Source organism: Trachurus japonicus, chromosome 9 (genome assembly GCF_045865225.1).
Source record: "Trachurus japonicus isolate A0001 chromosome 9, Traja_1.0".
NCBI classification, from domain to species: domain Eukaryota; kingdom Metazoa; phylum Chordata; class Actinopteri; order Carangiformes; family Carangidae; genus Trachurus; species Trachurus japonicus.
Genome location: NC_140915.1, coordinates 7172701 through 7198188, shown reverse-complemented (window position 1 = coordinate 7198188; position 25488 = coordinate 7172701). Strand labels below are relative to the sequence as shown.

The following is a 25488-nucleotide window of genomic DNA, read 5'->3' as shown; positions in this document are numbered from 1 at the left end:
TTCTAGAATATGTACAGTATAATCAGTAGGTCCTCTTTGATTCTATTCTTATAGAATTAAATCATGTGGTCTCTGTCCCCTGTGAGAATAAATGTGCTCCAGAGATGTAACACAAATAAATATACAGAAATGTTGTACCTGTTAAAGTAGTTACAGATATCAGATCCCTGATCAGTGGAACCACTGAATGATCATATTATTTTCCATCCAGCTACGAGTATGAATTAACATACGATGTTTCACTGACTCACCTGGTGCTGCAGCTGCCATTGTGAGCTCTGAGGAAATTAGGACTAATTCACCTGGAGGGAGGAGAGAATATAGTTTAGATTCTGTCAAATATAAAACTGTTATTTACACACTCAGACACAAGTCTATATGATTAAATGTTCAGGTAAAGTCTTTTAACAAGCAGTGAATAGTGTTACAGCACTGTGTCACGGGCTGTAAAAAACAACAACAACAACCTTTTTGTCTTTAAATAAAAGTGACTCAATGCAATCATTTACGTTTTAGTTTAGGATTTATTTTTAATGCCAAAATAAATTTAGTGTCACCATTCTATGTGCTCCTTAAGCTTATTTTCCATATGAAATACATTTAACACTTCATCATATTGAACTCTAACTCTGGTAACATTTTCTTGTCCTGTTAATATTTAACTCTGAAGTGGAATCTAAAATGGGGGGATACTAAATATGTCAAATTAGTTTTCTTTTCGGACACTCAATCCAGAAAGCTCTCTCTTGCTGGATAATGGTCCCCCCCCCCCCCCAATTCCCGCACCTCTCATTCTCCAGAATATGTACATTTTTGCTTAGCCTATAGATTTTTTACGTTATCTTTCTGCCAATATAAAACTGGGTCACCAATATTCTTATCTTACAAGAAATTTAACTTCAAACTATGTCACCGGTATGCTTAGTCTGTTAATGTCTGTGCTGAATTATAGAGACGGCTTTAATATGTGAGCAAATGCTTCTCACAATGAGTAATTATTGGGTTCTTGAAATGCATTGTCATCATTTTTTATTATGTGTAAAACGTTTTTTTTTATGGTAAAATGCCTACAACACTGTAATCATATCCTACAATACGTACAGTAGTCTGGAGAATGGCACAAGCTTTTTTTTGCATCACTCCTTCACATTCTCTTGAAACCTATATTGTATCAAACAATAATTGTGTGAAAATAAATAACAAAGAACGTTCCAAAAATTGAGTCTGGACACTCACCTGTGAATGATCAATAATCACTTTTTGATGTCCAATAATTGCTTCTGATCGAATTTTATGTTAAGGTCGCATTTCATTTGGAGCTGAATTTGTTACTACGCTGTCACTCCATTTTGATCCTGAGCTGTTTGCAGTTATTGTCCCGATACCTGTAGGATAATAAAAAAATAAAAAGGGAGTAGGAGAGCTCATATGTTCAAAGGTGATTGAAGATGAGAAGAGTGTATTGGTGCTTTTCAGAAGTGGTTGACTCTTAAATGAAGAGATGAGTCCAAGGTCTAAACTTCAAAGTGATTCATCCCCACCACTACAACATGTGTCATGTGATTTAGAAATAAAATGGCCATAATTGTTGTTCAACGGTCAGTCAGGTGAAATAAGTGTGAGAGCCATAATATGTAAACTAGAAAATTTCCTCTGGGAAATTTTGAGAGGGCCACGGGAGCTACGGCCGGTTTTGCCATCTCTGTCAACATGGGAATCAAACCCACGACAGACACATGATCATCTTTCTATAAGCACTGATATGGAGGAGCTGTAACCACATTAGGTTACCTGTGCGTGCGTGCGTGCGTGTGTGTGCGTGCGTGCGTGCGTGCGTGCGTGTGTGTGTGTGTGTGTGTGTGTGTAATCACATGAAGTTACCTGTGCGTGTTGGAGTGTGGGAGAGGAGTGCGCGCTTACTTATATAACCAGGATGACTACCAGGGATTTTTAACGTTCCAAAATCGCCGAGCAGTGTACACCCACCTCCGATAGTCACCCTGGTTACGGAATAAACTAAGGCAGCCTCCTCTCGTCGGACGCCGGTGTAGTAGTAGGCCTACCCGGCTCCAAAGTGGGTGGAAGAGGCTAAAACCCAGTGCTACACCCAGCTGCTTTCCCTGGAGCAGCTGGGGGAGAATCAGATTAATCAGCAGTCAGTTTCACGCCTTGTTCAACTGTGAGGACTAGTGTGAGGAGGCTGAGGCTAGTGCTAGTGCTAGCAGGAGCCCAGCCCACCACAACGGCTCTCATGTCTGTTACAACATAAAGTTGCCGGTGTTTACAATCTGCATGAACAAAACGCCACACTCTACCTATATTAATTCATAACAATTATTATAACTATTTATTGTTCGTTTTCAAGTGGCACCACATCGTCTGGACCCCACTTTTGGGAGATCTGTCATCTGTTTGGGTTGCACTGCACTTCCGGCTATCAGCTGCGCCGTGACATAGGCCTATTGACTCAGCAGCACCACCTGTTGTTGTGGAGTGCGAGTTACAGGTCTGGCTGTGAGTGCAAGTGTGTGGATCAGCGTGGAGGGTGGAATATTACTGCCAAAAGTCACTTGACAGTTCCATAGTTGTAGAATTGTAGTTGTAGTTGCAGAATTGTGTTTGTAGTTGTAGAATTGTGGTTGTAGTTGTAGAATTGTGTTTTTATACTTGAAGGATTTTTTTTCTTTTACTTGAAGAAATATGTTTTTTGTTTCTGAAGCATGGTGTATTTATTCGATAGGTGCATTTCTTATTTGTGAAACAAAATGCATTAGTTTGTGAATGATGTTTTGTATTTGCAAAACACACTGAGTTTGTTTGTGAATTGTTGGGCGTGAGTAAAACATGCTTTGCGGGTTTGTGGGGTTTTGGCAGTAATTTCACCCCATACAATTCTCTATTGTGTCTCCGATACCCCACACTCTGCCACTGAAACCCTCCAGCAAGCCTTCAACAAACTCCAGTATTCTCTCTTCAATCTCAAACTAATTCTCAATGCGGACAAAACCAAGTATATGATCTTCTCAAAAGCCATAAACACCAACTTCTGTATTACTACTTTATCTGGACATAACATACAAAGAGTCACTGAATAAATATGTAGGCATCTGGTTGGATCAAAAACGTACTTACAAATACCATATTGACAACCTTGCAGTTAGTTGATATTTTTATAGGAATAAATCTAACTTTCCATTGACTTACAGAAAGCGCATAATAGAGGTTAGAGGTTCAGTTTTTCTGCTGCTCATACCTGGAACTCTTTTCAACGATCTCTGAAAATGAACTCATTTGTTACCCCGGGCCAGTTTAAAAATATGGTCATAAATATGCACACTTCTGAATGTAACTGCTTCAAAAATAATCCTAAAATTGTTGATAATGCGCGATTATACTTCATGTAACTGCTGCTTGATTTGTATTATAATTAATGCAACTGTTATGTGATTGTTGTTTTGATTTGATGTGCTCTCGACGTCATTGGAAATGAGGGTTTAGATCTAAATAAAGGTTAAAGAAAGAAAGAAAGAAGCAGGTCGGGCAGAGCGGTCAGTTAGCCGGTGTTGCTGGGTAAATTAGCAGCCTCGGAGACACGGGTCCGACCCGCCCTAGCCCCGCCCTCTTGTCCAAATATGGTTTCTTCTGGCTCCAAAAATCAAAGATGGCGGCACCCTGTAAGCCAAACTCCTGGCTTCTAAAACGGCCCTTCACAAACCAATGGGTGACGTCACGGAGGGTTGCCACTTGGTCACCATGTGCTTTTGCATACCTGACAGTTGATTTTTTTTAAAAACGAGGACAGCGCTGCAGAACCGTCAGAGGAGCGGTCTGCTGTTCCTCTCTCTGGTGTTTGGCTGCACTTTGTATAAAAAGAGTTCAAAAACTGTCACCCTTGGTGCCCTTCTGTTAAAGAATGAAAAACCCACGGTATCCTCATTGAAGCCCATGTGTACTGTTTGGGGTGGCCCAACATAGATACATACATGAAGGCACGGACACACATACACACACACACACACACAAACTGAGAGCGGCCAGATGTTGCCTGAGGTGCCAGTCTCCTCATATCGGTTATGCTCATAACGTCACATGTCGCCCCTGAATCTAACTGGCATCTCTGGGATCCCCCATTTATCTTAATGTTGACAAACCATTTCTTACCACATCCCTGAACTGCCCCAATGCTCTGTGCAGTATATATGTGTGCTTCTGTGTCAGACGGGCTCATATCCTCCGGGTATTCGGTGTCTGCTGTGTTGAACTGTCTAGTGGTTTGGCCCTTCTTCATGCACATTTTTGCGAAGTGGTTTGCTGTTCCACAATAGCGACAGTTCTTGCCATATGCGGGGCAAAGTTCACGTCCACGCCTGTGTATGTTGCCACAAAACCTGCATGTTGCGCCTTTGCTCGCGCCAGGCGGCTGATTCTGAAACCTGTCGTGGCGGGTCTGCCTGGGTGCAGCCCACGGCCGACGGCTGTCTGCTGCATGCACTGTCTCCGGAGGTCTGTCGTGTGTCATTGCTTTCAAACTCATATCCGTCAGTTCTGCCGCCCGGCATATTTCTATGGCTGATGCGAGTGTGAGCTTTTTCTCTCTGAGCAGGCGACGGCGCACAGCCTCATCACACACGCCTAGCACCAGTCTGTCTCTTATCAGATCCTCTTTAAGGTCTCAGCCCTCTCTCGTAGGCGCGTTACGAATGCATCGATGGGTTCTCCTTCGTCCTGCTTGCAGTTGCCGAAGATGTATCTCTCAAATATCACGTTCCTGGCTGGCTTGAAATGCGCCTCCAAAGCGTCAAGGATAGCTGCGGGGTCTTTCGCCTGCTCCACTGAAAGTCCCAAATTATGTTTATATATGTGTCGACATTCACTGCCCATCACCCGTCTCAGGGTTGCTGCCTGTACATCTTTTTCTTTTTCGTTTAGACCCGTCGCCAGCATGTAGTCTTCAAACTCCGACCTGAATTTGTCCCAGTTGTTTGCGAGGTCGCCGGTCAATTTCATCTCTCCCGGTGGTGGTATTGCGGACGCCATCGTGATGCTGATGTCTTCTTCGGTGTTGCTTAGCTATTTGACTTGGTTATTTACTTCTGACACCATGTTTGTGTGTAATAAAGGAGAGGAGACATGGAGCGTGTCTATCACATGAACTGTATTGAGAACTCGCGCCAGAGACATAAACAACACAGCACTTCCTGCTTTCAGTCGGGCCATACCATTTCCATGCAAACGCTAGGGGGGGAACCACCACTATAGAACAGTCCCATAACACCAGACCCTAACCTTTTATACAGTCTATGGGCCAGACACACATATCCACATGCACTCACAGACACACACAGATACTCTGTTGACACCACCCACTGTAGAGACTGTGCCATGTCCCCATGAGGCATGTGGAACTGAAAACAGTTGAGCAGAGTCCAGGAGGATCACATTACAGGTTTGGACCATGACTGAACAACACAGACTCAGTGGATCGTACGGAGAGAGTCGAAGGGGGTAAACTTTGGTGAGTCGTGTTGCTTTGAAGGATTCTGAAAATCTGAAAAAATGGCTGAGAAAATCACTTTTGTTGAACATTTCCTGAGTTGCCACGTGTGTTCAGAGACTTTCAGAGACCCTGTGTCTCTGAGCTGCGGCCACAGCTTCTGTTCAAGCTGCCTGCAGCAATCCTGGGAACAAGCTAAGAACAAAAACTGTCCCATTTGTAAAAGGAAATCTTCAAAAGATTTTCCATGGGTGAATTTTACACTGAAGGATCTGGCTTATGCCTTTGCTGAGAGACAGAAAACTGAATCATCAGAGGCTGAAGAAGCAGTCAGAGACCTGAAACAGCAGCTGAAATCTGACTTAAAGTCTCTGCAGGACAAGAAGAACAAATACAAACAAGTGGAGAAAACATACAATGAAATGATTCAACACTCCACGAGGCAGCTGTTGTCCACAGAGAGGCAGATCAGAGCAGAGTTCAACAAGCTCCACCAGCTCCTGAAAGAGGAAGAGGAGTCCAGACTGGCAGCTCTGAGGGAGGAAGAGGAGCAGAAGGGGAAGACTATGAGCAGAGAGATGAAGATGATTGAGGAGCAGATCTCCTCTCTATCAGACAGTATCTGTGCTGTTGAAGAAGAGCTGCAGAAACACAAGGTGGCGTTCCTCAGCAGTTATAAAGCCACTCAGACCAGAGCCAGAGCCCAGTGCTCACTGTCAGATCCACAGCTGCTCTCAGGAGCTCTGATAGATGAGGCCAAACACCTGGGCAACCTGTCCTTCAGAGTCTGGGAGAAGATCAAGGAGAAGGTCCACTTCACTCCTGTCATCCTGGACCCCAACACTGCAAATCCCTGGCTTCATCTGTCTGATGATCTGACCAGTGTGAGATGTGGAGACACATATCAGCAGCTTCCTGACAATCCAGAGAGACACAGTAAGTATCCAGATGTCCTGGGATCTGAGGGCTTCAGCTCAGGGAAACACAGCTGGGAGGTGAAGGTGGGAGATCATCCTCACTGGAATGTGGGTTTGGTTATAGAGTCAGTTGGCAGGAAGGGAGAGCCATGTGTTTCGAAATCTAGAATCCGGTGGTTTTTAGGTCACCGTGATGGAAAATACACCAATGATGGTTATAAGCCTGTGACAGAGAAGAAGAGTCTCCAGAGGATCAGAGTCCAGCTGGACTACGACGGGGGGGAGGTGTCCTTCTACGACCCTGAAGACATGACTCACATCTATACTTACAAGGACACTTTCACTGAGAAACTTCTCCCCTATTTTTATATTGTAGATTCTGGTGATGCTAAAATCACTGATATCAAAATATGTCACATTTAGGTCTGTGATGTTCAGTTAGTTTTTCTACCATGATGGGTTTTTTGTTTGTTTTTTCTAGAACATGCGCTTCAACTAGTAGCAGCAATGTCTGGCAGCTCTGAGTTTTTACTCAACCTTTGCATTGCTTTTGTTAAAGGGATAGTTCAACATTTTGGCAAATTGTCCCATTGCCATAATCCCTATAGTCATAGCAGTAGGTTTGTTACCTTTAATTGTCGGTGCAAGCTATTTTTAGAACAGCGGAGCAGAGCCGCGAGCTGTTCAGAGCTACTGAGGCTCATGGGATTTCTTGGTTTCTCTTCATCAAACTCATCAAATACACAATCCAACAACTCCAAAACGCTCTGGTGGACAAGTTGTGACCTGCACATTCACCACGCTATGAGATAATAACAGAACGTTACGGGACAGAGTTGTTTTAGAGGTAAATTCATGCAAAACAGGGCAGTTTTTCAGCAAGCAGTCTCTGCATTTACCTCAAAAACAATTCCCGTCTCGTAACGCTCTGTTATTATCTCATATCTCATCTCACTGCTTTGTTTATGTTTTTTGTTTCATGGACGGAGGAAGGGCTTCCTTAATATTTTGTCATTTGTCCACATCTGTGTTTCTTTGACTGTACTTACACTGACAACTTGTTATTGGTTTTTGCTTTAAGAAAGTGTGAGTTTATTGTGGTAAAGAATTCTAGTGTTGTGTGAAAAATAATGAGGTGAGATGTATTTCATCCAGAAATGTGTAAATAAATCCTGGGTGGATAGTCCACTGCTGTCGGGACCCTGAGTGACACTGCAGCTGACAGGACCAAGTGAGAGGACAGTTCCTGTAAAGTCCCACTCCTTGGTGGAAACTTGGCTGTGGTGCCAGAGCTTATTTTAGTCCAAATGTCAAGTGTTATTTTTATTGTGTGTACTCAGGCCAGGAACTGTTACAACACACACAAGTTCAGATCTGAATAAACAAGCAGATAAAAGTAGGTTCAAGAGATTTTCTTTGTGTCTTTGTGAGATTACTTTAAAAACAGACCAATGGTGATGAAAAAGTAGCATTTTTAACAGTTTGAATCTGAATGTGCCAAATAATGTTTTATCTTAATTTCCTCATAGCACTGTCTTACACAAACTACTGTTACTGCTATATTCAGCTATTCAAAAGTTGTCTGGAAAAAAGAGCTGATCAAAACTAAATTATGTTGCTAGGAATAAAAGGGAAAATATGTAGTTTACATGCTGACAACATTGCAGACCCCCGTCTCCATCTGTCTGATGATCTGACCAGTGTGAGAGGTGGAGACACACAGCAGCTTCATGACAATCCAGAGAGATTCATTAGATGTTCTGGGCTCTGAGGGCTTCAGCTCAGTGGGAGATCATCCTGATTGGATTGTGGGTTTAGCAAAAGAGTCAGTTGACAGGAAGGGAAAGATGTTTGCTTGTCCAGAATATGGAAATTGGTGTTTATGTCACCATGATGGAGAATACACCAATGGTCAGGACCGAAGAAGGAATGAATGCACTGAAAAATGAACTACTGAGGCAAAACTGGAACAATGTTTACAATGAAACAGATGTGAATGATGCATATGACTCCTTTTTGCAAACATTTAAAACACTGTATGACAGACACTGTCCTATGAAAAAAAGACACACAAATCAGAACAAGGAGGGGAAACCATGGCTCACAAAACCATTGATAAATGCCTGCAAGAAGAAAAATACTCTGTACAGACAGTTCCTGAAATTAAGAACGACACAGTCAGAAGTGAAATACAAAAGATATAGAAACAAACTACATAGCATTTTGAATGAACGCAAGAAAGAATATTACAGCAATCTACTAGCAGAAAACATGAATCACACTAAAAAACTATGGGATATTTTAAACAATGTGACAAAAAATAAAAGGGCAAAACCAAGCTACCCTCCGTACTTCAACTATAACGACATGCAGGAAGATAACCCGGGAGTCATAACAAACAGATTCAACCAATTCTTTGTAAATATTGGGCCAGAGCTGGCCAAGGACATTCCTGACTCACCCCTGCACTGGGACCACTTTGATAAGGACGGAGACAGAAATCCCAGCTCAATGTTTCTCTCACCAGTTAAGGCCACAGAGATTACACACCTGGTCAACAAGTGTGTAGGAAAAACATCTACTGATATTAACGACTTTGACATGAGGCTAATTAAAAAAGTTTTATCAGGTATCATCATACCGCTAACATACATCTTCAATCTGTCGTTTCAAACTGGGACATTTCCCACCAAAATGAAAGTTGCAAAAGTTGTGCCACTGTTTAAGAATGGGGACACACATGAGTTTACCAACTATAGACCAATCTCAATACTGCCACAACTGTCAAAAATCTTGGAGAAGCTTTTCAACAGTAGACTAGACAACTTCATCAACAAACACAAACTGCTATATGACAGCCAATATGGATTCAGAAAGAACCACTCAACTGCCTTAGCTCTAACTGAGTCTGTGGAAATAATCACTGACGCCATTGACCGGAAACTACATTCAATAGGTATCTTCATAGACCTGAAAAAAGCATTTGACACCATTAACCACGATATTTTAATAGCTAAACTGGAGAGATATGGCATTAGAGGTATAGTTCTGGAGTGGGTTAAGAGCTACTTACACAAGAGATCCCAATATGTGAAAATAGGTGATAACACATCAACTTGCCTGGACTTAATCTGTGGGGTCCCACAGGGGTCAGTTCTGGGTCCGAAGCTATTCATACTATACATAAATGATATATGCAATGTGTCCAATATTCTGAAATTAATATTATTCGCGGATGATACTAATATCTTCTGTTCTGGGGGTGACTTGAGCCAACTTGTGGAAACAGTAAGCTTCATGTGTGGTTCAATATAAACAAATTATCACTAAATCTAGGGAAAACTAAATACATGCTATATGGGAAAAAAGGTTGTAATAAGAGTATTAACATCCAAGTAAATGGAGTGAATATTGAAAGGGTCAGTGAGAACAAAGTACTGGGAGTAATTATTGATGACATGTTAAGTTGGAAACCACACATAAGACACCTAAAAAGCAAGCTAGCCAGGAGTGTGTCCATACTCTGGAAAGCACAAAAAATAATAAATCAAAAAGCACTTCACCTGCTGTATTGGTCACTAGTCACCTGCAATACTGTGCAGAGGTGTGGGGTCACACATATAAAGGCTCCACTCATCCCTTGTTAATACTCCAAAAAAGAGCTCTGAGAATCTTGCATTATGCCAACTATAGGGCACACACAAATCAATTATTCGTGGATTCAAGAATACTCAAACTATATGACTTGATAAATTACCGCACAATACAAATGATGTACAAGGCCGCGAATAAAAGCCTCCCAATGAATCTGCAAATACTTTTCCTAGAAAGAGAGGGGAGACACAATCTTAGAGGGAACAAGATTCTCAGACAAAGAAAGGTTCTGACTACGTTAAAATCCTTTTGCTTGTCGATCACAGGTGTCAAACAGTGGAATGCATTAGAAGATGAAGTTAAAAACTCAGAGACACTGAATGTCTTCAAGAGAAAGTATGTCAACTCAACTATTAACCGGTACAGAATAACACAGGAGGGCTGATAAAGGTCAGAGACACGAGTCAGCAGACACTGTGCTGAGACGGCATGGGAGCATAACAAAAAACATTTTGTACCCAAACAATACGTTTAACCAGAGAAAATTGTATGTCAAAGGTCTAAGCCTGACTGTTTGTGCAGGATGTTGTTATAATGTCTATCAACAAAGTGGAGATAAATTGGGGTGCTAATGCATGCTGTGACATTACTGTGAGAGATCAGAGTACTGAAGAACTCAACTGAGCCCTGTCAATCGATAAGCTGAGTTCAGTCAACTGGTCCACGATGGATTTGCTGAGCTGGTCACTGAATGCCATTGACAGAGTGTTCTCAACAAGGCGTGCAGGCTCTGGAGAACCCAGATGCCCGGACGGAACCTTCATCTCCGGCTACATCTTGGATGGATGGGAAAAGTGGAGAGTCCTCTGCCTTGCCGCACTGGATGTGGAGGATGTCGAGGACGTGTACATATTCACGTTCATGACAATCGGGATGTTCACCCTGGGATGCGGTATTTTCATGCAATATCGGAAAATGAGGAAGATCGCCTCTGAGCAGAGCAATGCGAGGGCGGACAACGCCACTACTCGAGGTGCTGTGGTCGGGATACGATCTGACATCACAGCAGTTCGTGAATTCGTGTCAATATTGCGAGCTGACATGGCCAAAACTCGGGAGGATATGGCCAAGTTAAGCGCGGCAAAGGCTGCAGAGGAGATGGATGAATAAAAGAATATGGCAAAAAAGGGCTCTTACTCCACACCACACCATCCCAACAAATAATCAGTACACTGGACTTTGCTCTCTGTCAATTGGACCATTCTGTGACTTTGTGACATGCCAAGCTACAAGATGAGACTGTTGTTCACTCATGACGGACAAATATGGACACATGTGCAAACACACACGTAATCTGTATGTACTGTCTAGAGCTAAACTTCAGCTCTGTATACTGCCTGCTGCCAACATGTCATGTCAAATGTCATAAGTAAAAGTATGTTATATCAAAATGTAAAAAAAAAAAAAAGCAAAAACAATGAAAAAAATTATGTTATGATCTGTATACTATCTACTACCGTAACATGTTATGTCAAAATGTCATAAGTAAAAGAATGTTACATCAAAATGTAAAAAAAAATTTATATATATATATATATATATATATATGTATATATATATATATATATATATATATATATATATATATATATATATATATATATATATATTTATGTGTATATATACATATATATATATATATATATAATAATAAGAAAAGAAGAAAAAAACCAAAAGATATGTATGTATGACAAATATTCTTATTCTGTGGGTAATGGGGGCGGGACTAGATAAGCTTTTGCTTCTCCCGCTTTTCCCTTTCGGCCATGTATTGTATTATTTGATGATGAAGTGTGATGATGATGATTTAAATTGACATGCCCGAAATAAACAAATTGATTGATTGATTGATTGATTGATTGATTGATTGATTGATTGATTGATTGATTGATTGATTGATTGATTGATTGATTGATTGATTGATTGATTGAGACTGTGACAGTGAAGAAGAGTCTCGAGGATCAGAGTCCAGCTGGACTATGACAGGGGAGAGGTGTCCTTCTACGACCCTGAAGACATGACTCACATCTACACTCACAGAGACACTTTCACTGAGAAACTCTTCCCATATATTAATATAGGAGAAGCTGGAGATTCTAAAACTACTGATATCAAAATGTGTCCCTCTGAGATCAGTCTCTGACGTTCAGGGACATTAGTTTTTCTATCATGATGGTTTGAGGTTTATTAAACTCTGAACTCATCATGACACTTTACAGCCAACCTGCTTCTACACCTGCTCACATGTCATTTTGTCTTAAAATCACATTTTATTTGATGTTGAGGGTCACTGAAATATTTATCTCACTGATTTTGGGCTCTGAATCATCCAGAACTGTGTTAATGTACAAAACTGAAACAACTCAACAACCGAATGAGATCAGGTGATGATCAGATGATTTTGTTTTTATTTACCAACAGTGTAACATTCACTGTAATTACTCTATCATGTAGCTACTTTGTATTTTTTTTTTTTTTTAACTTCTATCATCATCTGTTTTAGTTTGTAAGGTTTATGTTTCACTGTTATTGATTATTGGGTCACATACTGATTTTATTCTAGAAATTAATAATGTGAAGTGTTTTTTATATTCATTTCTTGGTGTCATGGAAACTTAGTGCCTTATTGTCCCCAAACTGGTGTTTCTACATGAAAATAATTTATTTCTAGTTTTGCTTTATTTTACATGATTGAGCGCAGTTGACAATACATATAAAACAAACATGTAACCAATGTTTACACAATATATTGTTGAATTTGGATCAATGAATGATTAAAACTTAATTTTTCTCCCAGTTCAAGTCTCCTCTGTCTTAGTAGCTACAGCTGTTAACTACATTTCTTCTTTCCCTGTTGTTTTAAGACTCAGCTGTTAACTCAGTTGGATGCACATTAAAATATAAATAACTCAACTGGTGCAGATGCTGATAATATCTGAAGATCACTGGATATGACAAGCTGTCTGCCAGGGCTCATAATCCAGTGATAATGGTATTGTTATTATAATACTGGCTGGTCTTAAAGGAGTAAAAATTGAATACCGGTATTTTAATATACCTGCTTGAACAGTTTTAATTGTCGTTTGACTGTATTACATGTTACCTCAGCTGTCTTACTTGTCTACTACTGTATATGATTGAATAATTAATGGGAGTTGTGTACGAGCACATAGACTAAAACCAGTGGCGGCTGGTGACTGAAAAAACTGCGGAGGACGGGAGGAACACCAGTCCATGGCGTCTTGTTATTTGATACTTGTTGACTACTTATCCCTACTGACTAATATTCAATGTACAGAAAATGGGCTTTATGCATAGCTCCACTACTTCCTGAAATAAGCCAGCTCTTTAATTCCTGTTTTGTTTTATTGGACCAACTGATTAATCCAGGTTCTAAAAATAGCTTGCACCGACAATTAAAGGTAACAAACCTGCTGCCACGACTACAGGGATTATGGCAATGGGCCAATTTGCCAAAATGTTGAACTATCCCTTTAACGCCTGTAAATGTCTCAATGGGAATTGTGGGAACACCCTCTGATTTAAAAAAAGAAAAAACATAAAACCATGAAATCTGGCATTTCGGGGCTTCAATACAAGACGGACATTACATACGAGCAGCATGGAGGTATTTGGATGTTTTTTGGTGTGTCTTTTTGTTACGAAGACAGTTGGTATCCATTTGCAACCGTTATATGGACATGCACTGCTACGCCGAGACCCCCTGTAACTCAGAGAAGCCACGGAGGACTCTGAAACTTCTCCCAGCCCTTAGTCGACATGAGGGTGAGTAGATAATGAGTTTTGGGTGAACTATCCCTTTAAAACAAACCTCATGGGATGTGTCCATAACTGAATTAATGTTAATAAATATGATAATATATACAGTAATAGATATAAGAAAAGACAGAAGTATTTTGTGTAAATAGAAGCTTTTATTTCTGATACTCTCAGTTTATTTTACTTGTAATACCTCTGTGCTTTTAAATAGGAAATATGTCAACAGCTCTTCTACCACTGCTGTATCCTATAGCTCACTATTTATTCATAGGCTAACATTGAATGAATCCATACAGGTGTGATGCCAAGAGGAATAGGTGTTGTTGTCACATGGGTAAGTTGTCTCAACCAAAGGGGGCAACTAAAAAGTGGACTACTAGTTTTCTTCCTTTACATGTCAGGGGTCATATCCTGTCTGAGAAGACAATAACGCATTGTAAGCTGTGATGAGCACCTAGTTATCAGTTTCATATATTTTAAAATAAGCTTCTTTCAGATAAAAATCCTAACAGTGATGTCAGCATAATGCTGAGAAACAAGCATGAAAACATAACAAAGCACTGACAAATAAGACTGATGTGAACATTGATATTGAACTCATCACACAAGCCAGCTTAATCCTGGACGACGCTGTACCACTGGTCCTGCTGCATACCTGACACGGTGCAGTACACCTGGCCAATGTAAAGCTTCGCCTTTCGGGTTAACTCCTTCACCACGACGGACCGATACAATGACTGCATTACTGCGGCCGCTGCACCGATCCGGCTGTCAATCTCGTGTTCCATCCTTTCCTCACTCGTGAACAAGACCCCAAGGTACTTAAACTCCTCCACCTGAGGCAGGAACTCCCCCGACCTGGAGGGTGCAAGCCAACTTTTTCCGGTTGAGAACCATGGCCTCGGACTTGGAGGTGCTGATTCTCATCCCAGCCGCTTTACACTCGGCTGCAAACCAGTGCTTGCTCGAGGTCCTGGTGCCTAGAAATTCTGTCCATGAAAATAATGAACAGAACCGGTGACAAAGGGCAGCCCTGCCGGAGGCCGACTTACTGCCGGCAATGTGAACCAAGCTCCTGCTCCGGTCGTACAGGGACTGTGCAGCCCTCAGCAGAGGGCCTCCAACCCCATAGTCCATCTCCCACAATGCTTTCTCCAAGTCCAGCACATGTGGACTGGTTGGGCAAACTCCCACAAACCCTCGAGCACCCTGCGGAGGATGTAGAGCTGGTCCAGTGTTCCACGGCCAGGACGAAAACTGCATTGTTCCTCCTGAATCCGAGGTTTGACTATCGGTCCAGTACCCTGGAATAGACTTTCCCGGGGAGGCTGAGGAGTGTGATCCCCCGATAGTCCCCCTCGGTCCCCCTTTTTGGATAGAGGGACCACCACCCTGGTCTGCCAGTCCAGAGGCACCGTCCCCAACTGCCACGCGATGTTGCAGAGGCATCAGCCATGACAGCCCCACAACATCCAGAGACTTAAGGTACTGGAGGTACTTGAGGCGGATCTCATCCACCCCCGGTGCCTTGCCACAGAGGAGCTTCACCAGGTGGTGATCAGTTGACAGCTCAGCCCCTCTCTTCACCTGAGTGTTCAAGACATACGGCCGGAGGTCAGATGACACAACTACAAAGTCGATCATCGACCTCCGGCCTAGGGTGTCCTGGTCCCATGTGCACTGATGGACACCCTTATGCCTGAACATGGTGTTCGTTATCAACAAAACTGTGGCTAGCACAGAAGTCCAACAACAAAACACCGCTCGGGTTCAGATCGGGGAGGCCGTTCCTCCCACGTGCCCATGTGAGCTTTAAGTCCCCCAGTAGAACAATGGAGTCCCCAGTTGGAGCACTTTCCAGCACCACTCCCAGGGACTCCAAGAAGGCCGGGTATTCTGCCCTGCCGTTCGGCCCGTAGGCTGAAACAATGGTGAGAGACCTATCCCCGACCCGAAGGCGCAGTGAGGCAACCCTCTCATTCACCAGGGAAAACTCCTGGGGAGCTATGAGCAAGCCCACACCAGCTCGCCGCCTCTCACCACGGGCAACTCCAGAGTGGAAGAGAGTCCAGCCTCTCTCAAGGAGTTGGGTTATGGAGCTCAAACTGTGTGTGGAGGTGAGCCCGACCAACAAAAATATCTTTCAAGTACAAAACACAATTCTACAACTACATAACTGTCACGTGACTTTTGGCAGTAATATTATGCCTTGATGATCCACACACAAATCATGGATGTATTAGTATAGACCTGGATATGGAAATCTCAGCCGATTTTTTTCCCAGTGGCCTGCACTCATGGTATTGCAAATCATGGTAGGCCCAAAAAGCATTTTTCCCATAGACCGCAATAGTAAAAGAGAAGCTCAAACTTTGGAATGCCCTGCCTCTCTCTTTTAGTTTAAGATGTTCAGAATCTGTGGACTCTTTTAGGAAACAACTGAAAACGTTTTTATTTAAGCAGGCTTTTAGTTAATGTGTTAAATTGTTTTATTCATTGTATTTTATTTTTTAGGTTTTTACTGCTGTATTTTATTTTATTGTGAAGCACTTTGTGATTGTTATCTGTCAAAAGTGCTATATAAATAAACCTTACTTCCTTCCTTACTTACTTACTTACTTCAGGGTTATTTAAAATGTCCAAATTCCATACTTTTTCCAGACCCTATAATTTCCAGACTTCTCGGGAAAAAAATTCAAATAATTTGTGATATTTGAGTAAATAGATGTGCATAATATAAAAAAGCATGTAATTAACCTTTTGTTTTCATTATTCTGAATGTGTATGCCAATATGTAACCAAATAATTTCCAGGAGATTGTAGCTAACAGAATAATTTAACAACATTAACAACATTAATAATTTCAGATAAGACCAAAACCAGATAAGTATTAAGATAAATATATTTCCAGACAATAGTTTCCATTTTCCATACTTTTCCAAACCTGGAAATGTATAAAATCAAATTTCATACTTAGGAACCAGACAGACATGACAAACTATTTGGATAGTGAGAATTTTACAATTTGAGTTTTACATTATTTCACAAGAACAAGTTGTGGGTTACAACTTTCTTTTGTTTGATTTTTTACTTGTAGTTCCAGATTAACTGGTCACAGTAGGTTGCAGCAGCCAGAGAAGAAACGAAGACAGATTCCTGATCAGGATGGTCCAGGCTTGTAAAACAAGGGAGGCAATCTTTTGCCTTCCAAAGTACGGAGTCATCTTCCTGTTACTGGCTGTGTTCGTTTTAATCTATGTGCTACATGACATCACCTTAGAGGAGGGGAGGACCTGCCCTTTTGAAAAAAGCCAATCTGAGGTGAAGTAAATTTATACAATTTGTGTTATTAACAATTCAATTTCAGGTTCGTATTTTTACACAAATAGGTTTAGTTTTAAATGTATTTGTGTTAGTTAGAAACAAAGGATTTTTTTCCCAACAAGAATGAAAAAGTAATGCAAGGCAATCTTCTTGCGTTCATAATCTCAACCAAAAAAACCTTGTCATCTTTATTCTTTTCTACTCAACACCAAATACCCATCAGCTATTGATAAAAATAAAATGATCTTACATGCATATTTCAATATTGCATTAACTACCAGAGCTACTTAAAAGAGTTGAGGCAATTTGTGCATAATTTGTGTAGATCAAGCATGATTAATCTTTGTTTAAACTTCTCTCTTTTTTTGTACATGAAAAAAACCTTTGTAAATTTAGCCATTTAGATTCAACAAAGTTAAACTTGGTATGAATTACTTTATTTTTTATATGTTCTATGAATGAGCAAAGAGACAAACAGCACACGGTCATATTCACACACTGCAGTGGCCAAATATCTTCCTTGCAAGTTTGACAATGTGCAGAGTTTGGGATCTGCTTGTCACTGTCCCATGCACCTGCCTGAAAATAAATGTGTTCAGTATTTTTTTCTTTGAATAATTCTTTTAAAAATAAAGTTTTTATATAAGTAGTTTGTGTAGTGGCATGGTGGTGTGACGGTTAGCACATGAGCTTCCCAACCAGGAAGTTCAGGGTTTAAATCAAATGATTTAATCTTGCCTGAGATACATAAATTAATTATTCAAAGAGTTGCCCCAACTTTTTAAAGTAGATCAGTGTAGCTGACCCTATTTGAAATGTTCACTGTTAGTTTTCACATGCACACAATTTAATGTCTTACAACCATAAAAAACTTCAACACCACAAGTGACCAACAGTAATTTCATACTGTGTGGCAGGAAACATCTTCCTCACTGGCTCAATACTTTCTCTCCGTCTCACTTTCAGCATGAAGTCAACTCCACCATGATCCTCCCAAAAGTTTTAACTGAACCTTACATGCATCGCGGCTTCTGCACCTTCAAGCCACTGACCACGCAGGACGCTCAGGAAGAGGACCTCATACTGGACTCCATTGCGTGGCCTGAAACCGCAGCTCTGGTTTCTTTGGAGCAGACCAGCGATCCTGCTCACAGCACCTTCACACTCCTCCCAAAGACGGGAGGAGGACAGTGGCGTGTAGGAGATCAGCTGGAGGTTCTGATTAAAATGTACGACTTCCGAGGCCAACCCAAGCAATCTGGGGGGGACTTCTTAGTCAGCCGTCTACATAACCGGGAGCTTGGTGCAGGTGTGGCTGGGAAAATGGAGGATCACCTCAATGGCTCCTACTCTGCTGTGTTCTCTTTGCTCTGGGAGGGGAGCGCTGAGGTTGAGGTGACGCAAAAAAAACTCAAGTTCAGTAATGTTGTAAGTAGGGATGTAACGATACACTCAACTCACGATTCGATACGATTCACGATTTTTTGTTCACGATTACGATTTTCTCACGATTCTTTTTAAATCAAAATGAGCTACAGACAAATTATGACCTAATAAAATTATGCTTTATTCATAAGAGAAATTGCAACTGAAATAGTCACCTTTCATTACAGATACACTGCACATCACCATTTATCACCAATTCACGTCGGCTATCACTGCCACTGCGGTCAGTTGGAGCAGCAGTCCACTGCAATCAGAGCCTCGCACCGCTGCATGCCGCTGACCAACCAACCTCAGCTCAGTCACTAACTCACCTCATCTACCGTGTTTATTGGTGATAAATAATAGTAATTAAAACCTGACCGGACCCAACACTGCCAGACTCATAAGCAACGAGCGACCGCAAGGGGGGAGGGACAAGAGAGAGAAAAGAGAGTGAATTAGTATGTGTGTGTGGTGGGCGTCGTCGTCTGGTGTCGAACAAGTGAATCAACCAGTGACTTTTGAGATAATGTAACCTACTTCTCACCAGAGACTTTGTTCTAACGGAACGCGTTTTTATTTATTTCAACCGATGCAAGTATTTGTACTGATTTTTATTCATGTCACAATGCATCGTTACATCCCTAGTTGTAAGTCTTTATTCAAATTGAACCCCACGCCCCCTCTAGAGGCCTGTGCTTGTTTTCTCAGTGAAAGCTCTGTTTCTCTATCCCATCAGGTGACACTGGTTCACTCTAGTGAGGCTGTGACCGTCCTGCAAAGACTGACCAGGGAACAGCCAGACAGGATTTACTTTCAAAGCACCTTCCGCTCAGGCTCGGTGTCAGAGAGGACCACCTGTAACGTCTGTCTGCATCCGACCCGGCAGCCGCTGTGCAACTACACTGACCTCCAAACAGGTGACCCGTGGTTCTGCTACAAGCCAAAGAAGCTGAGCTGTGACACCAGGGTCACACACTCTGTGGGAGGGTTCAGAAGAAATCTCACAGCTAAGGAGGAGCAGCTTTTTCAAAGGTGAGGGAGGGGTCATTCTACGAAACCGGTGCCATTTCAACCTTCAAATTTTCAAAGATTTCATGGCGAGATTTTTTTTTTTTTTTTAAGCCACAACATGAAATATATGTTAATCCTCCCAAAAAAGATATTTTCCCACCTCAGGCATAAAATCTTTATTAATATTATCATTTTTTTCAAGACGTGGGAGATATTCATTTACCACCCCGTCACGGACAATGTGTACACCATTTGAGTAAAAATGCATGAAATAAATTATAAAAGAAATATGTTTTCTAAACAGTTAAATGTCCTTAATCAGGAATCCATCTATGTAAAGTATGTTATTTAATCAGATTTTTTCATTTTTAGATGTTTGATATTGAATTCTGAATTTAACATGTCATCGATCACATTGTTTGTACAAAAAGTACTACTTCACTTGATTAAAAAAAAAAAAAGTTACATTAATTTCATTTGTCCACAAAAAAAGAACATTAATAAACATTAATTTATGGAGAATTTCACTCCCTTCCCATAATTTCTTTGACAAAATGACTATGTGACGGGGTGGTAAGTGATGTGACGGGGTGGTGTACTGTGACGGGGTGGTAAAAACCTATATGATCTGTGGTATTTTAGCTTTCATGTTACATGAGAAACTTTTGTTGATTCTAGATATCACTTGGAAACACTTTTAAACACTTAAAATACTTGAACACATTGAAAACTGCACCTTGCTTCAATGACTTGAAAATCTGGATACTTGCACATTCATTAACTGGATATAGCTACAGTACTATGCCAGTACTATGCCTACCACCCATTACCACCCCGTCACATACCACCCGCGTCACACTAAAACGTGACGGGGTGGTATGTGAAAGGGTGGTAAATTTCATGCCAAAATGATTGCAGTTCTCCATATGGTCAAGTTCCAAGAACAAAACTACATGCATTCAATTTGAAATATAATTTTCTTTCTAATAATATTGAAAAAAACTGAATAAAAAACGGTTTTCCCTGTCTAATTTGCATGACGGGGTGGTAGGGTCATGCTTGACCAACCCCATCTAACATGAAAAAACAACAAATAAACAATATAAAAGAATAGCAGAATTTGCTGGTTTTTAGTCCTGGCTGCTCCAAAGACCGAAATGATGTCACTTCCTTTTTGTGATGTAATTTAAAACAAAAGTACAGTATGGTAAGGTCCAAAACAAGTTAGTGTGACGGGGTGGTAGGTCAAACTGAGGGACGCACACAAATCATAACATTTTAACAAAAAATAATGTTATTATTTTGAATAAATATATGTGATGTAAACAGGGATACACATATAATCCTGAAGATAATAAAGTTTTGAGAAAAAATTCAATATTTTTGGGTGAAATTTTACATGCAAATGTCATGTTGGACAATACGGACACATGAAAATGACCATGTACAAATGAAAAATGATTATAAATAGTATGTTTATGTTTAAAGAATAGCATTTTCTGATATATCATGTTAATGATAACACTTGATTTAATAGCTGTAAGCTTTGAAAACACAATTAGACAATTTTTTTTTGCTTTGTGCATCTCATCAAACATTGCGGACACAAATGGCACCCGTTTCGTAGAATGACCCGGAGCAGAGAGACACGTAGGACCGGCCTTTTGAATGACTTTACATCTGTATATCATGTATACATTTTTATATATTTGTTATTAAAAATTGTGTTTCTTTTTCTTTATTCTAACTATTGGTCGTATTTTTCTATTTGTATTGTGTTTTTTGTGTTATTTGCTTGCTGCTGTAACACAGTCATTTCCCAGCCTGGGATCAACAAAGTGTATCTTCATTTTAGTCTGGAATACATACATATACAGTACAGTAGAGTATTACCTATAGCTAATAGATGTGCATATTTAAAATAGATTTACAGTTTTTGAAGCAGCAGTCTGCTGTAACCCATCTTATTATGTTCACTCTGTTTTCCATCAGTAAAGTCAACATGAAAGTCTCTATTAATCCTTCAGGACCTGCCAGTGTCACTGTGTTGCCAAAAACAACAGGTAAAGCAGGATTTTGACAATAATGATCAATGTTGTTCTACTTTAAATACAGTATACGACAGGTTGTTAGAGGTAAATCAGGCAGGAAGCTTTGTGCAAACAGAACCGATGTTTGATTGTATGTGTGGGTGGTGGTGGGTATATGCTGCTCAATCAGTGTTTTTATTCACCATTTCCATATGTTTTTCTGTATACTTGTGTGTGTTTCTCGTGGCTGTGGGAAAGCGAAGCAAAATTTCCTGCACAACAGACAATACATTTACCGGTAATCTTAATTTTCTCATGCTAGCTTCAATGCAACTTACAGTGAAAAACAAATCAGAAGGCTGAAAGTAAAAAGTTGCACCAGCTATTGGAAGTTGTATCGAAAGCCCACATTTTTGTAAAAAAAAAAAAGTTTACATGCACGGTTACGCAGAGAGGAAAGGGCACAATTAGTGATGCAAAGTGAAAATCAGAATCAGTTTTTTGTCATTTCACAAAAAGCAGTACAGTGGAATTTAAAAAATGCTTCTATGAAAACATCAATGCACAGTACATATAATTCTCTCCTTAAAACCTAGTCAACAATAATAATAATAATGTAATGATAGAAGGATAAATAAATGCAGATAATGACCAATACATACTGTATTGGACATTGAGACAGAGGGAGAGAGATGGGCATAGGGAGGTTTAAAGATTGTTGGCTGATTTTGGTTCGGATAAAGATTTGTTTTCAGTGACAACACATTGACCTGAGCCCAAATTTAAAAAAGAAGACTTACTGGCGTCTCTGTCCTTCACACTTCCCCTCATGTCCAGCAGAAGTGAACATCAGTGATGTGAAGTCTGGACACGCCGGTTATTACTACAAAGGAAGTTGGAGAGCACTGAGGGGAGCCCAGTTTCAACAATTCAACACCTCCACCATCGGTGACTGTCTGAGAGGCATGCAGGTCCACCTTTATGGAGACTCCACCATCAGACAGTGGTTTGAACACCTCACTACAGCAGTACCAGGTACCTGACCTGCAGGTATTTCAAAATCAATCAATCAATCAAAATAAACTTTAATGTCCCCAGAGGGAAAATTGTCATGGACATTCAATGCTGTACATCCTGCATACAGATTTAAAAAAACCATACACCATTTCACATACTCACACACACAACCAACAGAGATCACTTACAGACAGTACGACTAAGTTCCTGGTTAATACAAGTAATAAATAATTATAGTAATAAATAATTATTGCACTTTCTCCTATAGCCTATAGCCTATTGCATCTTGCCTCTCAGTATTGCCACAATCTCTGGGTCTAAATTGCACCTTTTGTATGTGTGGACTCCACCATCAGCATCAATTTAAAGGTGCCGAAGGATTAGTATATGTATCTATCTATTAAAGGAGCATTATCGCAAATACAGCAGTAATAGCATAACGAGGCTCCTCTCTCTCTCTGACAGCTGCCCACTTGTTTATATCTGATAAGCTCCGCCTGGCTCCATCTAGTGGCCGAATTAAGAATTTGGACTTGCGATAATGCTCCTTTAAAAAAAAAGATATTAATATAACAATTAAAATGATGGATATAATACAGCAACACCCTTAAACATCATTTTCTTCTGTTTGATGTTATTGTCGCTGTGGAATTAATTCTTCGTTTCTTGTTGAATGCTTCCAGATCTCATTGAGTTCGACCTGCACAGTCTGAAGCAAGCTGGACCTTTCATGGCTTTACATGATGCTCGCAACACCTTGGTGACGTACCGCTGCCATGGTCCTCCTCTCCGCTTTGGTAATGTTCCCACGAGCCAGCTCCGTTACATCGCCAATGAACTAGACGGTTTAACTGGAGGCAGAAGCACCGTTGTAGTTTTTGGCGTCTGGTCTCACTTCAGCACTTACCCCATTGAGGTATACATCCGCAGGCTGCAGAGCATCCGCAGGGCGGTGGTGCGGCTGCTGGACAGAGCTCCAGACACAGTGGTCATCATCCGCACTGCAAACCCTAAAGCGCTGACGCTTGATGTTACACTGACCAACAGTGACTGGTACTCTCTGCAGAGTGATAAGGTGCTCAGAACCATTTTCAAAGGACTGAACGTTCATCTGGTGGATGCCTGGGAGATGGTCCTGGCCCACCACCTGCCACACAACCTCCACCCACAGCCTCCCATCATTAAAAACATGATTGATGTCGTTTTGTCCTACATATGTCCTTAATATGGCGTCTAGTTTTTCTAATCTTTTTCTGAGCCAGCACAAAATAAAGGGTTTGGGTCGGCTTTAACAGAAATAACCACTGCTGAATCATCTCATTTAAAGAGGAACTATGCAAGATTTTTTTTTACTTTAACTATGCTTCATTTTTAATTAAACAGCTTTGGAGTAATTGTGATGGTTAAATGATTTGTAACTTGTTATAGGGAGAATGGAGGCTCTCTGCCTTCCACCTAGCGTCTCTTGGCTGAAAACCAACCTTGTAAGATCAGAGCCTCCGACCTCGTGTCCTAGCTCTCGTCTCTGCGGCACCGCCACACAAACATGTCCTGTGACCAATCTCTTGTTTATCATCCTGTAATCTCTTGTTTATCATCATATGAGGACATTATACATTTTTGCCTCTTAGCACCATGATACTCCATTTTTAAAAACTTTGACCTATTAGCCACATTTAGGGACACTGCCTGCGCCATCTTGTGGTGATATCACAAATTACACCAATTTCTTTGGGGGGAAAAAATGGCGGGAATTTCAGCCGGAGCCTTCTATGGCAGTTGTGCAGGGCACAAGGCTGCACCGGGAAAACCCGTGTGAGATGCATCATGTGCACCTGTGTTTGCAGAGTGGGCGTGACTGCTTTGCCACATTTCACACCAGCCAGTAGGGCTATTCCAAACAGAGGAGGTAAAATAAAAGCTATAAAAAGCTCATTTTCTGATTTATTCTGTTTCTATTCTAGTAATATGCATTATTCACTGTTGTTTTATTAAGCCATGTTCCAAGTTCAAGTTCAAGTGAGCTTTATTATCAATTTGTGAGTTAGTGAACTTTATTGTCAATCACACTATGTAACTGTGAATTACACAGGGGATCGAAATTACGTTTCCCCAAACTCCAAATGTGCAAATTACTGTAACATTCAACATACATTTACATTTTATTATTATATTTTAACATTACAAATGAACACAGATATCAACAATATTAAAAATAAGCACAGATGTGAAGACAGACAGACAATGGTCTATGATATTGTGATGAAATAATAAAGTGCAATGTGAAAAGTGCAGAAGCAGCAAAGACGTGTATGTTATACTGTATGAATGTTCACGTATGTTCACGGGTGTTGCAAGTAACATAGCCAGCACAAGAAGAAGCAGAGCACCGGTGTGATGGTGGTCCTCCTGCCTCTGGCCCCCCAGCGGGCCCCGGGTCAGCCTGGTGACGATGACGCAGTAACACACCAGCAGGACCAGGCCTGGGATCACCAGACCCACCAGGACCAGCTGGAGGTGGAAGACCACGACCCAGAGAGGAGCGTTCTCCGCTGGGTAGAACCGCTGACACAGGGTGACCCCCTCCTCTCCCTCCTGGGTCCTGGGGTTACATGCTGCCACTCCGACATACCGCCATTCTACTATTCAGACATATCACCAGTCCGCAGACAAAGATATTTCCTGCGTGGCCTTGTCAGATAGGCTATAGAAATTAGATTATCAAATACACTCACCTGTTGATGGATCAATAATCCGATTCTAACGTCAATCCATCTCCCGCTTTCCAATAATCACGTTTCCTCATTAGTCCGATGAAGTTTCGTTGAAGTTG

The 25488-nt window shown here is 41.0% G+C and overlaps 2 protein-coding genes across 2 annotated transcripts; both read left to right on the top strand.

Moving 5' to 3' along the window:
• The first annotated feature begins 6060 nt into the window (after positions 1–6060).
• Positions 6061–6834, top strand: LOC146980851 (nuclear factor 7, brain-like). The gene is made up of 2 exons (XM_085788026.1): positions 6061–6209; positions 6279–6834. Exons 1-2 carry the CDS (start codon positions 6061–6063, stop codon positions 6832–6834), a joined length of 705 nt encoding a protein of 234 aa, XP_085644152.1.
• A 10074-nt stretch (positions 6835–16908) lies between these two features.
• On the top strand, positions 16909–23883 carry LOC146980850 (NXPE family member 3-like). Its single transcript, XM_085788077.1, has 6 exons — positions 16909–17166; positions 18136–18564; positions 19334–19629; positions 21601–21671; positions 22479–22673; positions 23339–23883. Exons 1-6 carry the CDS (start codon positions 17011–17013, stop codon positions 23878–23880), a joined length of 1689 nt encoding a protein of 562 aa, XP_085644203.1. The 5' UTR covers positions 16909–17010; the 3' UTR covers positions 23881–23883.
• Positions 23884–25488: the final 1605 nt, after the last annotated feature.

What these genes read in the sequence shown, in the direction of transcription:
- LOC146980850 (XM_085788077.1), top strand. Translation starts at nt 17,011, where the DNA reads ATGGTCCAGGCTTGTAAAACAAGGGAGGCAATCTTTTGCCTTCCAAAG. An exon ending in TGTGTTGCCAAAAACAACAG is followed by an intron (nt 21,672 to 22,478) that starts GTAAAGCAGGAT and finishes CATGTCCAGCAG; the next exon opens with AAGTGAACATCAGTGATGTG. An exon ending in CCTCACTACAGCAGTACCAG is followed by an intron (nt 22,674 to 23,338) that starts GTACCTGACCTG and finishes GAATGCTTCCAG; the next exon opens with ATCTCATTGAGTTCGACCTG.
- LOC146980851 (XM_085788026.1), top strand. Translation starts at nt 6,061, where the DNA reads ATGAGCAGAGAGATGAAGATGATTGAGGAGCAGATCTCCTCTCTATCA. An exon ending in GCCAGAGCCCAGTGCTCACT is followed by an intron (nt 6,210 to 6,278) that starts GTCAGATCCACA and finishes CCTGTCCTTCAG; the next exon opens with AGTCTGGGAGAAGATCAAGG.